This window comes from Dermacentor andersoni, chromosome 8 (genome assembly GCF_023375885.2).
Source record: "Dermacentor andersoni chromosome 8, qqDerAnde1_hic_scaffold, whole genome shotgun sequence".
Taxonomy (NCBI): domain Eukaryota; kingdom Metazoa; phylum Arthropoda; class Arachnida; order Ixodida; family Ixodidae; genus Dermacentor; species Dermacentor andersoni.
In genome coordinates this window covers 128,547,641-128,565,154 of record NC_092821.1, presented here as the reverse complement: position 1 = coordinate 128,565,154, position 17,514 = coordinate 128,547,641, and the positions used below count along the sequence as shown (strand labels likewise).

Below are 17,514 nucleotides of genomic sequence, written 5' to 3'. Positions count from 1 at the left end.
TAGGAATTTGGCGCGTCGGCACGTAGGACTGCGCGAATAAGCGCATCGAGGGTCGACTCCTCGAGCCCGCGACTAGGCGCCGGCTCCTTGTATCTGCGGCTATGCATTTCGCACATCGGCACTTCGGACTCGCAACCAAGCGCATTGCGCGTTCACTCTATTATCATATTGTCACGATAGCTCGTAACAATATCTATCATACCACCCCTTCATAAAGAGAGCCTCATCATAAGCTCTGTTCACTAGGCCCCTTGGGCTGGCACACACCTGGCTGCAGAAGTGATCGAGGCATCATACAAAAGTAAAATTCTGGAAAGCACCTAGCAGCCACATATCTATCACTGGCTCTCTGATCCTAAGTTCCACACCCACTGTCAGGTGAAGATGACTTGGAAGGCTACTTACACTCAGAGCCTTCATTCAGTAACATGGTCAATTCTACCAAATGAAAAAATGCCTCACCGATTGTAATGGAGACTGCTATCAATCAGGCAGCCTGCCTGTACAACACTGGAACTATATTCATGCCGACACAGAGTTCTACACTTCGGTTTGAAACCCAGGCACCATGCTCTTTGTAGAGCATGGTGCCTAATAAAGTTTCTTGTGCTAGTTCAGTGGCCAGTGTGCTATTATTTTGAGAGTGTGCAGTCACGCATTTAGTATGGCCATTCTTACAAAACATAGAGCTTCAAAATGGTGCCATTTGTATTGCTGTAGATTCACTTCAGCAAAAGCTACATGTGTTTGAAACTTCAAATGCGTTTATTTCAGTTCGATGTTTTTGCACACTGTACTCCGCCTTACGGGTGTTTTTTCTGGGTTGTTTTTGGCCAAAAATGACAAGGGTGGTATCATTTTATTCGTATTGAAATGATCTGGGGGGTGATGCTATTTTTATTACTCTTGCACCATCATGAAAATTACATTCAGGTATAGTAATCGCTGCTAATTAGAAAAAAATGTTCATAATAAATGCAAGATTGTTTTCTTGTCTGCAAAATGCTTCCAAATGAATAAAAATAGCATCACCCCCTACAGTAGGCCTTTAGCAATGGTGTCATGCATTTAGTTTTTGGTTTAGCAAGACAGAATCATCAAAAAGCCCCGTAACGAGTTTGAAATTAATTTGACTTCAGACCTCAATATTTTTTGAACTGCTACAGCTATCAAAAATCTAATTACAGATCTGAAATCAGCATGAAAAATTACCACAGGCTGTGGAGTTTATTAAAGATTCACCCAAAAATAAGAAAAAAATTTTTAGGACCCACCTCCCCCCTTAAGGGAATTGGAACTGAAACTACCACCTACTTCATAGGACACTATACCGTACACAAGACGCAAACAGTCTGACAGCGATGTAAAATGGTGATGCTAAACGGCAAGGCAAATCCACCATGCAGTTGCAGTATTGCGACATGAACGGCTGCCACGCAGCATTGATATACTGTGCTGCACGGTGGCGCTAGTGAAAAAGTGAGAGTACAAAGCACTCGCACTGGCGACGAAAATGGACATCATGAGAGAAGCTAAGCGTGGCAAGCTTTTCGTAAGTCGCATTCTGCAAGTCCTTGTTCTCACGGATAATAAAAGATCAAGAGAAGATACACGCTGCCCAGACCAGCAGCTTTTTGAAGGACCGGATGTGGATTCATACATCTCGACACAAGCAAAGGGAAAAGGTACCATGCCTGTGGTTCAAGCGACGATACAGTGCCAGTTTTCCTATGTGTCTCCCCATTTCTAAAAGAAAGGCAGCAAAATTTGCATTTAAGACGGGCAATAAGACTTAGGCGAGATTGACAATATTTGAAACAGAGCACCATAACGTCGGTTTGTTCACAGCAGCAAATTTAAATTGCTCTACTCTTTTCAAATAATACAATCATTCTTGATTATTGCACCATTCACTTATATGAAACTTCAGATAAACAAAACAACCTTTTTTGTCCCTTCGTGTTTCGTTTAAGTAGATTCTACTGCAAGTATGTCGCGATAGAAAAGCTTGGCTTGTACACAAGCATATATGGCAAGTTTGCAAACAGGCATCAGAGCTGCCTTGGCTGCATGGCAGCTTGCACTGACTCACCTCTCTTCCGCGACCTTCTTTTCCTCTTCTTCTTGTTTCTCGCTCAGCTCTCGCACCACTGCCAGCAACTCGGCGTTCTTCTGTTGCAGCTCCTCGATGTTCCTGCACACGCAAATGATACAGGAAACACTGCACCCAGCCCTGCAACCTGGCTAATGACTGAAAGCTGAACAAGTTGGTAGTGAATGAGGGCATTGGCCGTTGCCGTAATTTCTGGGATTTTAAGTGCCAAAGTCTCAATATGATGATGAGGCACGCCAGAGCGCGCCTGGATTATTTGAATCTCTGCATTATTTTGACTAGCTGGGGATGTTTTAGTGCACGCCTAAATCTAAGTGCACGAGCATTTTTGCCTCTCACGCCCATCAGGCATGGCTGCTGCGGGTGGGTTCGAACCAGCAACCTCTAGCTCTATAGTGCAACGCCACAGTTACTGGGCAACCACTGTGGATGCCATTGGCCTTGTCCGGTGTGCTTTTGGGCCATTTTGACCCCAACAAGTGTGTTGGTAGGGATCTGTGGTTTCAAGAGGCAGGCACACAAAACATGCAAGCAAGAGAAACGAAAGAGACAACAAGAACAGCGCTTGTACCAAAGTACACAAACTTCCAATGCATTTGTGGAGCACGTGGCAGCCCCTAATCATGACACCAACATCCCACTGCACATGTCACTTATTTTGTGACAGGAAATCGTGCTGGTTTCTTGACAAGGAGAGCAAAGCCATAATGGCACACTTGTCCCGTTTCAAAATTTCCTATAGCAAAATAAGTCGCACATGCAGCAGAATGTTTTCTCCGGATTGCATTTCTTGTGCCTTGCTTCTGTTGTGTTTTTCTATTTTCACCGTGCACAGTGCATTTACACCTGAGCTCAGGAAAATCAATTCAGTTGTTAGTTTAGTGCTGTGTGTATACATCCTGTTGCCCTTGTCTAAAAGCACTGAAAAAAAAAATTTTTTTTTCTATTCGAAGATCTAACACCAGCAAGCCCACAAAGTGGGATAAGTGACTAGCCCAAATGCATTTGTAATAAGTGGACCTGGTCATCCTGGTTACACACCTGAATGTGACGAGATGTTTGGAGATCACTTCGGAGGCAGTGATAGGAGGTGAGGCATCCTCGTTCGATGAGCTGATCTCCTGTTCTTGCGACATGGAAACATCACCACCACGGGCATCCTCAACCTCTCGTACCAGCGCACACACCTGCAACATTGATACCTTCTATTTGCACCCTCTTTCACATGCCTGACAGAAGACAATGGGGATGGCCTGGCAATAACACATGCCAGAAGACAAACACACACACACTTCAAGTTGGCAATGAGATGGCAAGGCAGTAGCTTTCGATTAAGTGATCTTGAATTCACTACATACACTTTGCCAGATATCATGTCATGATGTGTTTGAGTTGCATGAATCTGTGACGGACATCTTGAAACTGTATAAGCACACAAAAGACTAGAACGAAGAGAGAAGACAGGACGAGGCATTTCGCTCTTCGTTCTCGTCCTTGTGCACTTTTACAGTTTCAAAATGCAAGTAAACCAACTAGCCCAGTTGTCCATTCTGCAACAGACATCTATCTAACCTGCACACGTGTAAAGCATACAGTACACGACACAAAAAATCACAATAAACGAACAAGCAACTACCATATGTTTCTGTGTATAATCTGGCTCCGCGTATAACCTGCACCCCCCAATTACACCAGCCCAGAAAAAAAAAAAATCAGCACTTATAACTTGCGGAAATAACTGCAAACAACAGTGCTCAAATGGTGCCAAAAATAGTCTCCATTTGCGGATGCACGACTCGTCCACGTCGCATCTACGCCCAGTGGCTATGTTTTCTCCTGGTGGCCATAGTACACAAAAAAGACATGAGAAGGTATGTAGTGAAGCACGCAACGTTGCTCAGGAAACCAGACGTTTTCTTACAAGATGTAATCATTCACATTCATAACGCATGCATTTCTCCACATTGTCTAAAGAGTCGGAGCAGCTGAGGCCGCAACCTTCCACATTCGCGCAGAAGCACCGGACTAGTGCGAGTGCACCAGTCACCTCGAAGGATGTGGGCAAAGGACCGTCGCTGCTTTCCTCATTGTGCCCACTTTCACTAGTTCTCGGTACGATGTCAGCAATGCAGTCTTCGTTTTTGGGCTCTCCTGTGGTTACGACACCATCATCTGCACTCACAAACTCGTCGACCATTAATTCGTCAATGGCTTCCGGAAATTCTGACAGCTCCCTCCAAACCTTGGCAACACCGGCAACGGCTTCGTCGCACTCATCAGAATTTACAGTCATCGCCAAGCTCACGGAAGCCAGTACGTCTGAAGCAATTTCGGATGAACCACTTGTACACGGCTGTGCATACACGTCAGGCGCCACGGGCACTGGGTCACGAGTTTGTCCCACTTTTGCCCTAATCTCCCCCTTATTCTTCAAGACCATGCTGAGAGTGCTCCTCTGAATCTTGCACACTACGGGGACATCCGATTTCTCACCACATTTGGCCCTATTTACGATTTCGAGCTTCACGGCAAAAGGCGAATTCTGCCGCTTCATCATGGCAACACTGCGGGAGAAGGCCCACAAGGTGCCAACACAATGAACCAGAAAAGCAGTGAGACAACTCGCACTTGCGCCATCTTGCACAATGAGGGCACGAGAGCATCTGATTGGCTGTCTGAGCAATCACTGTGAGCGGGCCAGGATTATTTTTTGCAGGGGGGTGTCGACGGCTCGCCCGACGTAGCTCAGCCACGGTAGGGAGTGGTTTGATGGAGCCGCGCCGCCAGGCTTCCCCGCTGCTGCAAGGGAAAGCCAAATTCTGGGCGCCCTTTTGCGCCGCTTGACCTTCGGTACATTGGGAGTCGCTGCTATTTTTGTTCGATGTAAGCGTAATTTTTGCTATATATACTCATTGTAACCATACCATGTTCAGAAATTGTTCAATATACAGAATAATTCGATTTGAACGGGTTAGATATAGTCGGGTTCGACTGTGTTCAAGTTATATACAGCTGAATTTCGATATAGAAAGCTTCAATATAACAAAATTCTCAATATAACAAACTATTTAACTTTTCATAACCTCGTGTCCATAAAACACCATGTATTTAGAACCTTAATATAATGAAGTGTGCTTGTATGCCATATCAAAATAACAAGATTTCACTGCCCCACGCAAAGGAATGCCAAGACAATAAATGGAAACTTCCGCAAACGCAGATGGTCAAATGATTGAATTACAAGCTGTTTGCATACACACCTCTCAAATCGCCTGCCACAAGACAAGAGCAACCTCCAAAGTGGAGCCGCATCATGTTCCACATTATGTCCAAGTGCGATAAGATCCTATCGCAGCCCTCACACTGTGTGCTTTAGGTGTGAATGAAAGCGTGCGAATTAAGAGAAGTCAGCCCCGCTTTCACATGCATTCCACCCCTGCAGCTGATAGCATCGCCCGCACTGGGACGACACTATCGGGAAAAGCGCCAGCAGCGGGAAGCGAATGTTTTATCTGCCTCTCACTCCAAGGAGGAAGCTCCAAGTCGCCTCCAAAGCAGAATGTTGTCTTTTTTTTGTGCACATTCCTTTCTGCAGACACAGCAACTGCCTCGCTCAAGGCGGATACCTGAACTATTCCAAAATGCAAGCGCATGTAAACAACACTGTCCGGAAAGGGCAGAGCATGTGGAATCCCTGCGAGCACGCAGGTTATATTTCTCCGTACACGTAACAGCAGAGGAAAGAAGCACAAAAGAAAGAAGAGACGTGCGCAAAGAAGAAGGACAAAAAAAGTCGGGGGCACTTAGGTATCCCTACGTACATGAATGCGAAAGCATTGCAACGTCTTCCCAATGACGACTTGTTTTATAAAATGCAATGGTATTGTTTTCACACTGCCTTGTATCATTTCTTGCATCATGTGCCTCAGCCTCGTTCAAGTGCTTGCGTGGATGCCCAAAGGAGCCGGGCGCAGCTATTGTTTGAGAAGTCGAAGTCAAAGGTTCGTCCATCGGAGTGCACAACTCTCAGAAATCACCGCACCAACTGGGCACAACGCGCAGCGCTATGTATAGACCGGCCACCAGCATGGTCTGTCGCTGTGACCACGACTTTTTGTACCATCTCTGTCAAAGGTTTGTCCATCACAGTGCACAACAGAACTCACTGAAATTACCGCACCGACTGGCAGTGGGCCAGTGCCGTCAGCACCTTTGCAGAGGGAGGGGCAGTATGGGAACGCTGGCATGATGAGTGGCATCAGAGCAAGCTCTGGAAGAAGACGATGATGAATGCACGAGCAGTGGCATGAGCATGTCTCTGTGGCCACGTGACTTTTTGTACCATCTCCAGCCACGGCGCCGGATTTTCTACTTCATGAGCCATATAATGCCATCGCATTAAAAAGGAAAAGGTGCACCTCTGTTGCTAGGCGACGCTCGTCTGGGCAAAGCACACGCTCGCAAAACCTGATGCGTAGTCGCCTTCGCAACAGAAAAGTTTCTCCTCCCACGCAGTCTCGGTTTTTCTAGCCCATGCGCTACGGCGTGCACTTTTTGCACCGTGTCATCTGCTGGCCTACTGTTCTGGCTGCCATGAAGGACACACTGAAATCTAAGAATTCCCAGATTTAGGAATATGAATTCTTAGTACCAAGGCGTTAACGTGACATGGAAGCTGAATAAAGATTGTTATTTTGACAAGTTTGGTATTCCGAAGTTCATAGTACTAAAATACTTTTACATTGAAACTATAAGAAGTCAGCAGGGAGTTTCTGAAATGTTTGTTAATCTGAAAAATTTGTTAATACAGTGTTCGTAGTAATGAAGTCTCACTGTATTCACACACCCTTATCGAAATGTAGAGTAAAACCTCATTAAACAGTACCCGCTTAAACAGTAGTTTCGTTTTAAAAGTAGCAAAGTCAAATCCCCGACTCAGCGGCCATTGAACATAACGTGTTTTGTATTCGCATAAACCATACCAGCTTATTGCGTACGCATCACTTAAAACGTAGCGTTTCCACTTTTCGGCGCACAAACACAGCGGTGCGTCGTCTCCATCGGGCGGCCCAGCAGAACAACAAGCCTCAGAGATCGGAACAACGGCCTCCAAGTATCCTGTGCGTTCGGGCGCGAATCCACATCAACATCAACATCATTTTGACGCCATGACAGAGAGCGTTGTGGCGTCGTGCAAGCGAGGACTCACGTCATGCCGAAGCTCAGATAAAAAAGACACCGGGTGCTCAGCATAGAAGAAAAATTAGACATTGTGCGTGCACTCGAACGTGACACGAAGAAGTCAGCGCTGGCACGCGACAGGGGTCTGCTGTTGACTACGGTGTGTGGCATTTGGAATGCGAAGGAGTTGCTCAGCAGCGCTGCTGCGACGGCGAAGAGATGTCGGCTACAAGGTTCGACTTTTCGCCATAGTTGCCGCTGTTGTTGCCAAAGTGTCGACTAGCGACAGTGATGAGGACGACACGGAAAGCGACAGCACGGGCAATTCAGGCCCGACAGTGGCAGAAGCTGCTCGTTACGTCAGCCTTATGAATGCAATCGTCGCGACGAGAACAGGGCGCAATAACGTAACTATTCCAAACGAAAAGTATTCCAAACTCTGGCACCCGGCAATGAAAAACGCGCCCCGGGACTTCTGCAGCACTACTGCGTACATGCACAGAGAATACGTAACGCCAACGAGGAATCTGCCATGCGAGTGTTTGCCAAGAAGAGGGGGCTGGCTGAAAAGCAGGCACACAGCTTCAGTAAGTTTGAGGCCGCTGTCGTCATGCTAGGCGCCCCGGCATCAAACGAAAATAACACTTTTGTCGCACGAAGTGAATAAGTACTGCATGTTTTTTTTCCCCTTTCATCGCACTCTCTCTGAGTTCCGTTTTCGACAGGTAAGTTGGCGATCTCATGCTAATTCGGTTAAACAGTACGACCATTTAGTACAGACTTTTTCCGAGCTCTGGCCAACTACGGTTTAACAAGGTTTCACTGTAGTGACCAAAACACAGCGTACCTGTCGAGAGAGGTCCTTCGCTTGCTGCTGCCACCGGCAAAGCTCACGCTCAGCATGGGCGAGTGCTGCCCGTGCCTCATCCCGCTCATGCGCTCGCTGCTCCTGCTCCACCAGGGCACTGGTCAGCTGCTCCCTCAAAGTGGCCACGCTGGACACACACTTCTCGTACTCCTGCAGGCATGAATGTGCTGGGCATTGAAACTCTCAGCCATAAAGACACATCACCAAATTCACAAGTGCATCTCTGCTCGCAGCTCTTCCTCAACTTCCCTGCTTATGTGTGGACTAATAATCATGACGCTGCATGCATGTGACCCATACTGTCAGGACGTCTGACACGTTTTCATATCACCTGATACTTGTCTCCCCCACAAGATGACTTCTGACATCCCTTGGCATTCAGCTTTCACGCATGACACACACGTAATGGCAGGAGAAGGCATCACAGTTAAGAAACTATGATAAGAGATGGTGCGAGTGCTTCTATGCTAGTGGCACTGACGACAGCATGGGTACCTCGGGAAGAAGAGAATCTCGGGCCACTTGTGTGCCACTAGTTAGGCGCATATCGACATCTCATGTTGCAACAATTCACACGTTTTGCATTACATATTGTATAGACTTGTGTAAGGGCCGCACTCCCAACTCGGCAACTTCAAATTTGGAAAAAGAATTCCAATGAAAAACCAATCGCGTTTGGTGCACCATTAACACGCGCGCCTACAGTTGGTATATTATTAAACACTTCCACATTATTCTACACTTCGGAAATCAAAAACGCACGCGTGGCTACGGCAACACGCTGAACTTTGTATCATGTGTAAAGGTGTCGTTTCGTTTTCGATTCGATTGGTTACCTTTTGACTGGTTAAATACCAAAGCAGTCGGACAGGGAACCACGAAAACATGTGGCTATCATCGCAGAAATCATTTAACAATTCGGAAAACACGAATTGCAGGAACATCTAAATCATACTTTGTTACAGCACAGCCACGCTTGTCGTCTACCTCCAACTAATGCTGGCGTATAATCGCTATCGCACTCACCTATCACCGTTTTCAGCATGCAGCAGTGAACAAATACATCCTCACTGCAGATCAAAACATTGATAAAAATTGTTCCACACCGTTTACCGTGTTAGCACTTCATGATTAGACACTCTGATTGGTAAGCTTTCCATTGCACTAAAAAAAAATGGATACCATGAAAACTGGCTTTCAGTCCCTTTAAGCAGTCACCTGAAGCAATGCCATTTTGGTACCGTGGTAGATTGGATGCAAAATTATGCACGCACAAGCAGCATACGCACAGCAACAGCACGTTTTGCAGGGATAGTTACCTGCATGTGGCGAGCCACTATGGGGACCTTGTCGGCCAACTCCTGGGAGAGTTCGCTAAGCTGCTGCTGCAAGGCTTCCTTCTCCCGGATTGCCTGCGCCAGCGCTCGCTGCTGCTCCAGACGCTCCGAGAGCAGCTCCGTCAGGCTCAGGCCGGACTCCCTCGCCAGGCCCGACACGTGTGCAGCAGGGAACAGCTTCTCCACAATGCTGCCTGCATGTACACACACACACGCACGCACACAAACAAGGCTAAATGGGGGGCAAATTGGTACATGAGGAACTGTACTCTGTTTCCCACTCAGCAGGTAATGCTATGGAACTTACGTAAGTAGTGCAGTTGCATAGCGCATAAGTAGTGAAATGCATAATTCATTTTGTAGTGAACTGGCTTCCGATCTGGAATCAGCGTTGATGATTACTGCCATCTAGTGGCAGCATGCGGAAAGTAACCAGCACATGGGTGAAGCATGACGCTTAGTGAAACTATTTTTTTAAGTTTTCACACTCCAAGGTGGGAATGTGGGCCATGCACTAGTAAATATGGCATATTAAAACCACAGTTAAACATCGATATAATGAAGTAGGTAAAATCAGCAATTTGCTTCGTTATACTAATATTTTGATATATTGAAAGTCAACATTTTATGCAAGTAACACACAGCCACAGATTCAATTTTCTTACGTGGAAGGGCCGCAATATTTTCGTAATTATCAGGCAATCGGAAAAAGCAAACTTGAATTAGACAAAAAATTTATCTTGTTTAATTTTACAGTTGGCAACGGAAGATGCAGTTTCATGATGTGTTGATATCTTCATGTCGCCGATATGATGTGAAGTCAGCCACACTTCCACATCCACTCCACCCCAGCAGCTTATAGTGTCACCCACAGTGGGACAACGCTATCATGGAAAGCGCCGGCAGCAGAGAATGAATGCTTCGTCTGCCTCTCGCTTCAACACGTCTCTGAAACCTGAGATTATGCAAACTCCAATACTAAGTGAGCGGGAAGACTGCTCACATGATGCCACACCACCTCTGCATGCCCACTCTTTTCACACGCTGCAGGATACCTCTAAAACGGGGCACATGCGGTGCGTATGCACTCAGCAGCGCTCACAGCAATGCACAGTAACGGCTGCGCTAGGAAAAGATGTGCACCAACCTGTCCCTCATTCCCCCCACCCCCCCACCCTCCACTCGCGCGTGCTTGATTGCATTTCCACAAACTTGCTCCCCTCCCTACTTTCAACTTGCTTGCGCAAGAAGACGACACTCATCAAGCCACCATCCTTCTCCGCTCACCTTTGGACACTTTCACTCGCACATACAGGATACAGTGCACAGGGAGCGATAGGATCTTATTGAACTTGAACTTTATGCAGAACATGACGCTGCTCCACTTCAGCAGTCACTCATGGTCGTGTGGCACGTGATTTGAGAGGTGTGTTCGCAAACAGCCGCTTGTAATTCAACCCTTTTGCTATTTGTTGTGTCGGTATAGTCAACATCCTACTTATTGGATTCCCTAGGGGCCACAAAATGATCAGAAAAATCAGGCAGTCCAAAAAAACAAATGAATGCCGAATGAATGTCAGCATGTCGCCACAGCCACATCTGAAATAGCTCTGAAGGCCTGCCAGTACACTTATTAGGTGTATCGGTGCTCGTACAGCGACATGAGACAGCGGGTGCACATGTGTGTGATTAAGATATAGATTGGTGTCCCGTGACTGTTGCTAATATGGTTCACCGCAATACATCATGTATGCTTCACCGCGTAACACCACTGTGTCGCAGCGAAGCTGACTTTTGGGAACCAGCATATTGCAATGCACCGTGCTTTTCACGCTTTGAAGCCATTGGCAAGGATGACAAAGGCGGACTGTTGACAGCAGCAATTATTTCAATGAAAAAACTCGGCACCAAACAGCAAGAAGCTTGGTAGCGAACGTAGAAGCAGATAGGCCTAGCGTTGCCGCAGTGGTGGCTATTACAGCTGCCAGCAGATAGCGTACGAGAGCACCGGTTTGAGGCTGCGAGATAGTCAGAATGACAGCAACAGTGGCTTCAATTAATGTCTGTATAAACACACTTCGTTATATTGAGGTTCTAAATACATGATGTTCTATGAACCACAAGTTGTAAAGAGTTCGTCATATCGAGAATTTTGTAGTATTGAAGTTTGTTCGATTTAGATCGAGGCTTAACTGTATGCCGTATGGAGATAATGTTAGGCCAACTAACATGCTGTTTGTATGCCTTGAGCTTACAGTATGTGATACCATGAAAACCTCGCTACTATGAACACCACAGTAACAAACCTTTCAGAAATCTTCTGCTGACTTCTTATAGTTTCAATGTAAAAGTATTTCAGTACTACAAACTTTAATATAGCAAACTTTTTAGAAAAATGATCGTTATTCAGTTTCCCTGTGATGTTAACAATGCCTCAGTACTACGAACTAATATTCTGAAGTATGGGGATTCTTACGTATCCTTCACGGCAGCCGAAACAGTAGGCTAGCAGACGGCAAGGCGCAAAGAGCAGACGTTTTGGCGCACGGGTTCAGAAAACCTGAGATGGCGCCCGAGAAAAAAGGAATGCAGGTGAGCGGAGGCAATGATGCATCAGGTTCTGCAAGCGCCTGCTCCGCCCAGAAAAGTGTCACCTAGCAATGGAGGTGTGTCTCTTCCTTCTTTCTGCACACGTCTCTTTCTTTCGTGCTTCTTTCTGTGGCTGTACTAGCTACGCACGCGGTGAAATGTAACTTCCATACTCGTGGGGATGTCACACAGTTGCACTTTGCACTTTCCAAACGGTGTTGCTTATGTCCGCTTGCGCTCTGGCATAGTTCAGGGGTCCGCCTCGAGCGAGACAGTTGCAGTGTCCACGGCAAAAAATGTGAGAAACAAACAAAAAGCAAGAAACATTGAACTTTGGAGCCGACATGTAGCTACCATTCTGCCGGTAGTTTTCTCGGCATCAGCACCTGATACAGTGCTTCGTTGGTGTATGGGTCGGAATCTATGAAAAATAGCAACAGTGCATCCCGAGAGCCAACAGCGACATTTTCGTGGATAGCTCATATGGTGACAACTTATGAACTGGTGGGTTGATGGGTGGAATGGTTAATTTTGGGGCTTTCACTATAACAATCTTTCAGAACACCGAATTTACAGCAGAGTCCTGAAGTTCGTTATATTGAGATTTCACTGTACTATATTTTGGTAGCAGAATGCAGGCAGTTTGCTATGGAAGCTGCGCAATGAGTGCAGTCACACAGACATGCCAGTCTGCCAATAATGGTCACTTTTCGACCAAAGTGACCATTTGCAATTCTTACTTTACAACCGTATCACTAAAAAAACGTCGCATGAGCACTGCGACTTGCTAGTGTGAACGCCACCTTACCCTTTCCCTCGAGCAGGCAGTTGGCCAGCTGTAGCTCCTTGCGCAGCGCCTCGATGGCCGCCTCCCGCTTCGCCAGCTCCTGTTCGTGGCTGGCCTGGCACTCCTTCAGGGCCTCCTGTGAGCGCTCTGCCGCGGCCCGGGTCTCCAGCAGGAGCGCCTGCATCTCCTCCAGGGTGGCCACCAGCTCATCGATGCGCTGTCGCCGACTCTCCGACAGCTCCTGCAGGCACCACCAGTGAGAATAGAGACTCACGGGATCGTGTGCCGGGGCCCCACCTGGCGGGCTTAACCTCCAGGTAGCTTGAGTCCCCAGATTAACCATTTTACTTCCAGTCTTTATGTTCTGCCTGCTGGTTCAGTAGAAATTTCATGCTACTTTACAGGTTCTTCACTGTCATTTTCTTTTGATTTGCAACATTTCAAGAGGTCATAAATCTCTTAGTCTGTCAAAGTCCGGAAAGACCTGGCACATTGGGTTGCCAAGGCTACTCTGCCAAGGCAGAGCACCGAGACATATGCTCCACCTGCTGCCAGAAACTCAACTTACAAGTGTTTTGTGTGTTTGGATGACCTCTCTATAAATTGCACAATGCGCTCGCAGTGTTCTTTTTTGCACGAGCTGCTTCTGGAGAGGCAGGGAGTGTGCTGAAAATACAAATTGAGTATAGTCGGGAGTGGTAATATAAGGGTGAACAAAAGCAGCACCACCTTTCCACCTTTTCCTGTTCTCTCTCGCTTGAACAGCATGGGAAGAAGAAAGAAAAGACTAGGAGGGAGTGTCACATGACAACATTAAGCCCAGTCACAAAAAACTGTGAAGGGAGGCTCATGGGAAATCAGCCAACAGCACATGATAGGCAAATGGTAATTTCCAGCCTCCTTGCGGACCACACGAAGACTGTGTGGAAGAGTGGAGCACAGGCATGAGTGGAGGGCACGGCATGGGGCAACCACAAAGCGGGTGTCACTAAAAGCCATCGCAAACCAAACAATGACTCTGAATGTTCTACCACCATCTGTAGGGCTTATTTCCCAGCAGTCTCGAAGAGGTGTCTACATGTAAGCTCCAGCTGTGAGCCTCATGGACAACGAAAAAATAGCCAAGAACATATGATGCTGTTCTGTTACTGCAAGCTTGGTATTCAAAACACCTTTTTTTAAAACGAGCTTCGGTAATGAAAGTGGTGTACCGTCGCTACCAACCTGTATAAAATCTTGCTCTGTCACTATCTTGTAGTGGCAATGGCAATGAAGCTGGCTCTGACAATAGCCAGTGCCACAAGTGCAGTTTTAGTTTTTGGTTTAATATCAGATTGCAAGGTGCAGGTAAATTTTGGAAACATTTTCTTGGAAAGAAGAGACATCAGCATTTGGCAAATACAGTATGTGAACAGTGCCACGCACAGCAAAAACAACCGACAGAAATTATGAAAGCCAAGTTTTGCAAATAATACAGGCAGCAAGGTCACCATTTTGGCCTTCTTCACAGTCAAATGCAGAGCAGGAGCACAAAGTAAAGATGAACGGCGCACCTTGTGCATGTCGACCAGCCTACGTTGTGCCTGCAGCTCGTTCTGGAAGTGAGTCTCAAGGTTGGTCTTTGCCTCCCGAGCTTCGTCCAGAAGAGCAGCCGTAGTCCTTGACCTCTCCTCCATCTCAGTGACGCTAGAACGCCAGGACTCCAACTGCCTGGTTAAAGAGTTCACCTACAAGCGCACGAGCGACGAGTAAGTGCGTGTGCATGCTTCACAAACTAATCAAGACAAGACGAATGAATCTTCTTGTACTGGTTTAAGGGGCAATGCAGAGTACAGTCAACTTTAAAGGAAACTCCAAACCAGCAATGAAGTTAATGTTACTGGAACATCTCTTTGCATTTATAGGGAAAAAGTGGATGACATAACCAGGTGAACACGTAGTCATATAAAAGATTTTTATGTGGGCCTTTATGTCATCATCATCAGCAGCAGCATCAGCATCATCAGCCTATATTATGTCAATCACAGGACAAAGGCCTCTCCCTGAGATCTCTAATTATCCTATCCTGCGCCAACCAATTTCAACTAGCGCCCGCAAATTTCCCAATTACATAGCCCCCCCCCCCCCCCTAGTCTTCTACTGTCATCGACTGCACTTCCCTTTTCTTGGCACCCATCCCGTAACCCTAATGGTCCACCTAACTTATCCATTACATGACCTGCCCAGCTCCATTTTTTTTTTGTGTCAATTAGAATACCGGCCATGCCCGTTTGCTTTCTGATCCAAAGAGCTCTCTTTTTGTTATGCCTAGCACTCTTCGTTCCATCGCTCTTTGCACGGTCCTCAACTTTCTCTCAAGCTTCTTTGTCAGCCTCCAAGTTTCTGCCCCATATGTCAGCACCGGTAAAATGCACTGACTTTACACCTTCCTTTTCAATGACAATGGTAAGCTTCCAGTCAAAAGCTGACAATGTCTGCCATATGAGCTCCAGCCAATTTTTATTCTTCTCTGAATTTCCTTCTCATAATCAGGGTTCCCTGTGAGTAATTGACCTAAGTAAACATACTCCTTCACAGACTCTAGAAGCTCACTGGCAATCCTGAACTCTTGTTCCCTTGCCAGGTTATTTATCATTATCTTTGTTTTCTGCATTTTAATCTTCAAACCCACTCTTACACTCTCTCCGTTAAGGTCGTCAATCATTTGTTGTAACTCATCTCCAGTGTTGCTGAACAGGACAATGTCATCTGCAAACCGAAGGTTGCTGAGATATTTGCCGTTGATCCTTACTCCTAAGTATTCCCAGTTTAATAGCTTGAATACTTCTTCCAAGCACACAGTACGTAAATAGCATTAGAGAGATTGTATCTCCTTGTCTGACCCCTTTCTTTATAGATATCTTCCTACTTTTCTTGCGTAGAATTAAAGTAGCTGTGGAATCTCTGTACATATTTCCAAGATATTTATGTGGCCTGTACTTGATTACGTAATGCCTCAGTGACTGTTGGTATCTCTACTGAATCAAATGCCTTTTCGTAATCTATGAAAGCCATATAGAGAGGCTGATCGCACTCTGCAGATTTCTCGATTACCTGATTAATGGCATGGATGTGATCCACGGTAGAGTATCCCTGACGCCAGCCTGTTCCCTTGGCTGACTAAAGTCCAGTGTTACCCTTATTCTATTGGAAATTATCTAGGTGAATATTTCATATAATACTTGGAGAGTAAGCTAATGAGCCTATATTTATTTAATTCTTTAACGTCTCCCTTTTTGTGGATCAGTATAATGTTTGCGTTCTTCCAGTTCTCTGGGACCCTTGAAGTCGATAGACAGTTCATATAGAGAGCCGCCAGTTTTTCAAGCATTATGTCTCCTTTGTCTTTGATTAAATCGACTGTTATTCCATCCTCTCCTGCTGCTTTTTCCCTTTTTCCATGTCTTGCAAGGCCCTTCTAACCTCATCACTAGTTATAGGAGGAGTTTCTGTATCCTGTTCATTACTATTTCGAATGGAGTTATCCTGAGTCCCCTGGGTACTGTACAGAGTGTAGAATTCTTTCGCTGTTTTTACTATACCTTTGAGATTGCTGATGATGTTACCCTGCTTATCTTTCAGGGCATACATCATCATTTGTCCTATGCTAAGTTTCCTTCTCACTGATTTTATGCTGCGTCCGTTTTTTACAACTTCCTCAGTCTTTCTCAAGTTATAATTTTGACTATCCTTTAGTTGCTCCTTGTTGATTAGTTTGATAGTTTTGATTAGTTTTGAAGTTAGTCCATCTTATCTCTTCAGTTGGACACTTTCATCCTTTGTCGTTTCTTTATTAGGTCCTTTGTTACTTGGTAGAGCTTGCCTACTGGTTGCCTTGGCGCCTTACCTCCCACTTCAAATGCTGCCTCTGAAGCTAGCGTAGTTACGGTTTCATTCAAAACCACTATGTCATCTTCATCTCTCTATTCTAAGGCTGCATATTTGTATGCAAGTAGCAGCCTGAAATGTGCTTTTACCCTTACTGTGCCTAGGTTGGCCAGTTTCTTCCTGACCAATTTTACTCTTTCTCTCTTCGAATTGAGGTGAATCCTAGACCTCCCCAACCTATGATCACTGCACTTTACTCCACCTAACACTTGAACATCCTTCACTATGCTGGCATCGGCAGAAATTATGAAATCTATTTCATTTCCTGTTTCACCATTAGGGCTTTTCCAGGTCCACTTTCTGTTGCTGCACTTCCTGAAGAAGGTGTTCATTATTTGCAGCTTATTCCTTTCCGCGAATTCTACCAGCATCTCTCCTACAACATTAATAGAATCGATGCTGTAGTTGTCAATTGCTTGTTCACCAGCCATCTTCTTCCCCACTTTGGCATTGAAGTCACCCATTACTACAGTATATTGAGTTTGCACTTTTCTCATCGCTAATTCAACATCTTTAAAAAACTGATCTACTACATCACCGTGATGACTGGATGTTGGACCATAGGCTTGTACTACCTTTAATCTATACCTCTTAATAAGTTTGATTACGACTACTGCTACCCTCTCATTAATGCTGTAGAATTCGTCAGTGTTGCCCGTTATGTGCTTTGGATTAGGAACCCTACCCCGTATTGCTTCTTATCTGGGAGACC

The 17,514-nt window shown here is 45.8% G+C and overlaps 1 protein-coding gene across 2 annotated transcripts in view; it reads right to left on the bottom strand.

Annotated features, from left to right (window-relative positions):
- LOC126525630 (nucleoprotein TPR-like) overlaps nt 1-17,514 on the bottom strand; it is a 118,857-nt gene that overhangs the window by 88,122 nt on the left and 13,221 nt on the right. For both annotated transcript variants that reach the window (XM_055067771.1, XM_055067772.1), the window contains exons 7-12: nt 14,429-14,602; nt 12,897-13,116; nt 9,482-9,693; nt 8,142-8,312; nt 3,155-3,300; nt 2,093-2,194 (exon numbers count right to left, since the gene is read on the bottom strand). In XM_055067771.1, coding sequence (XP_054923746.1) covers nt 2,093-2,194; nt 3,155-3,300; nt 8,142-8,312; nt 9,482-9,693; nt 12,897-13,116; nt 14,429-14,602 — 1,025 coding nt within the window. The remainder of the gene's footprint in view (nt 1-2,092; nt 2,195-3,154; nt 3,301-8,141; nt 8,313-9,481; nt 9,694-12,896; nt 13,117-14,428; nt 14,603-17,514) is intronic.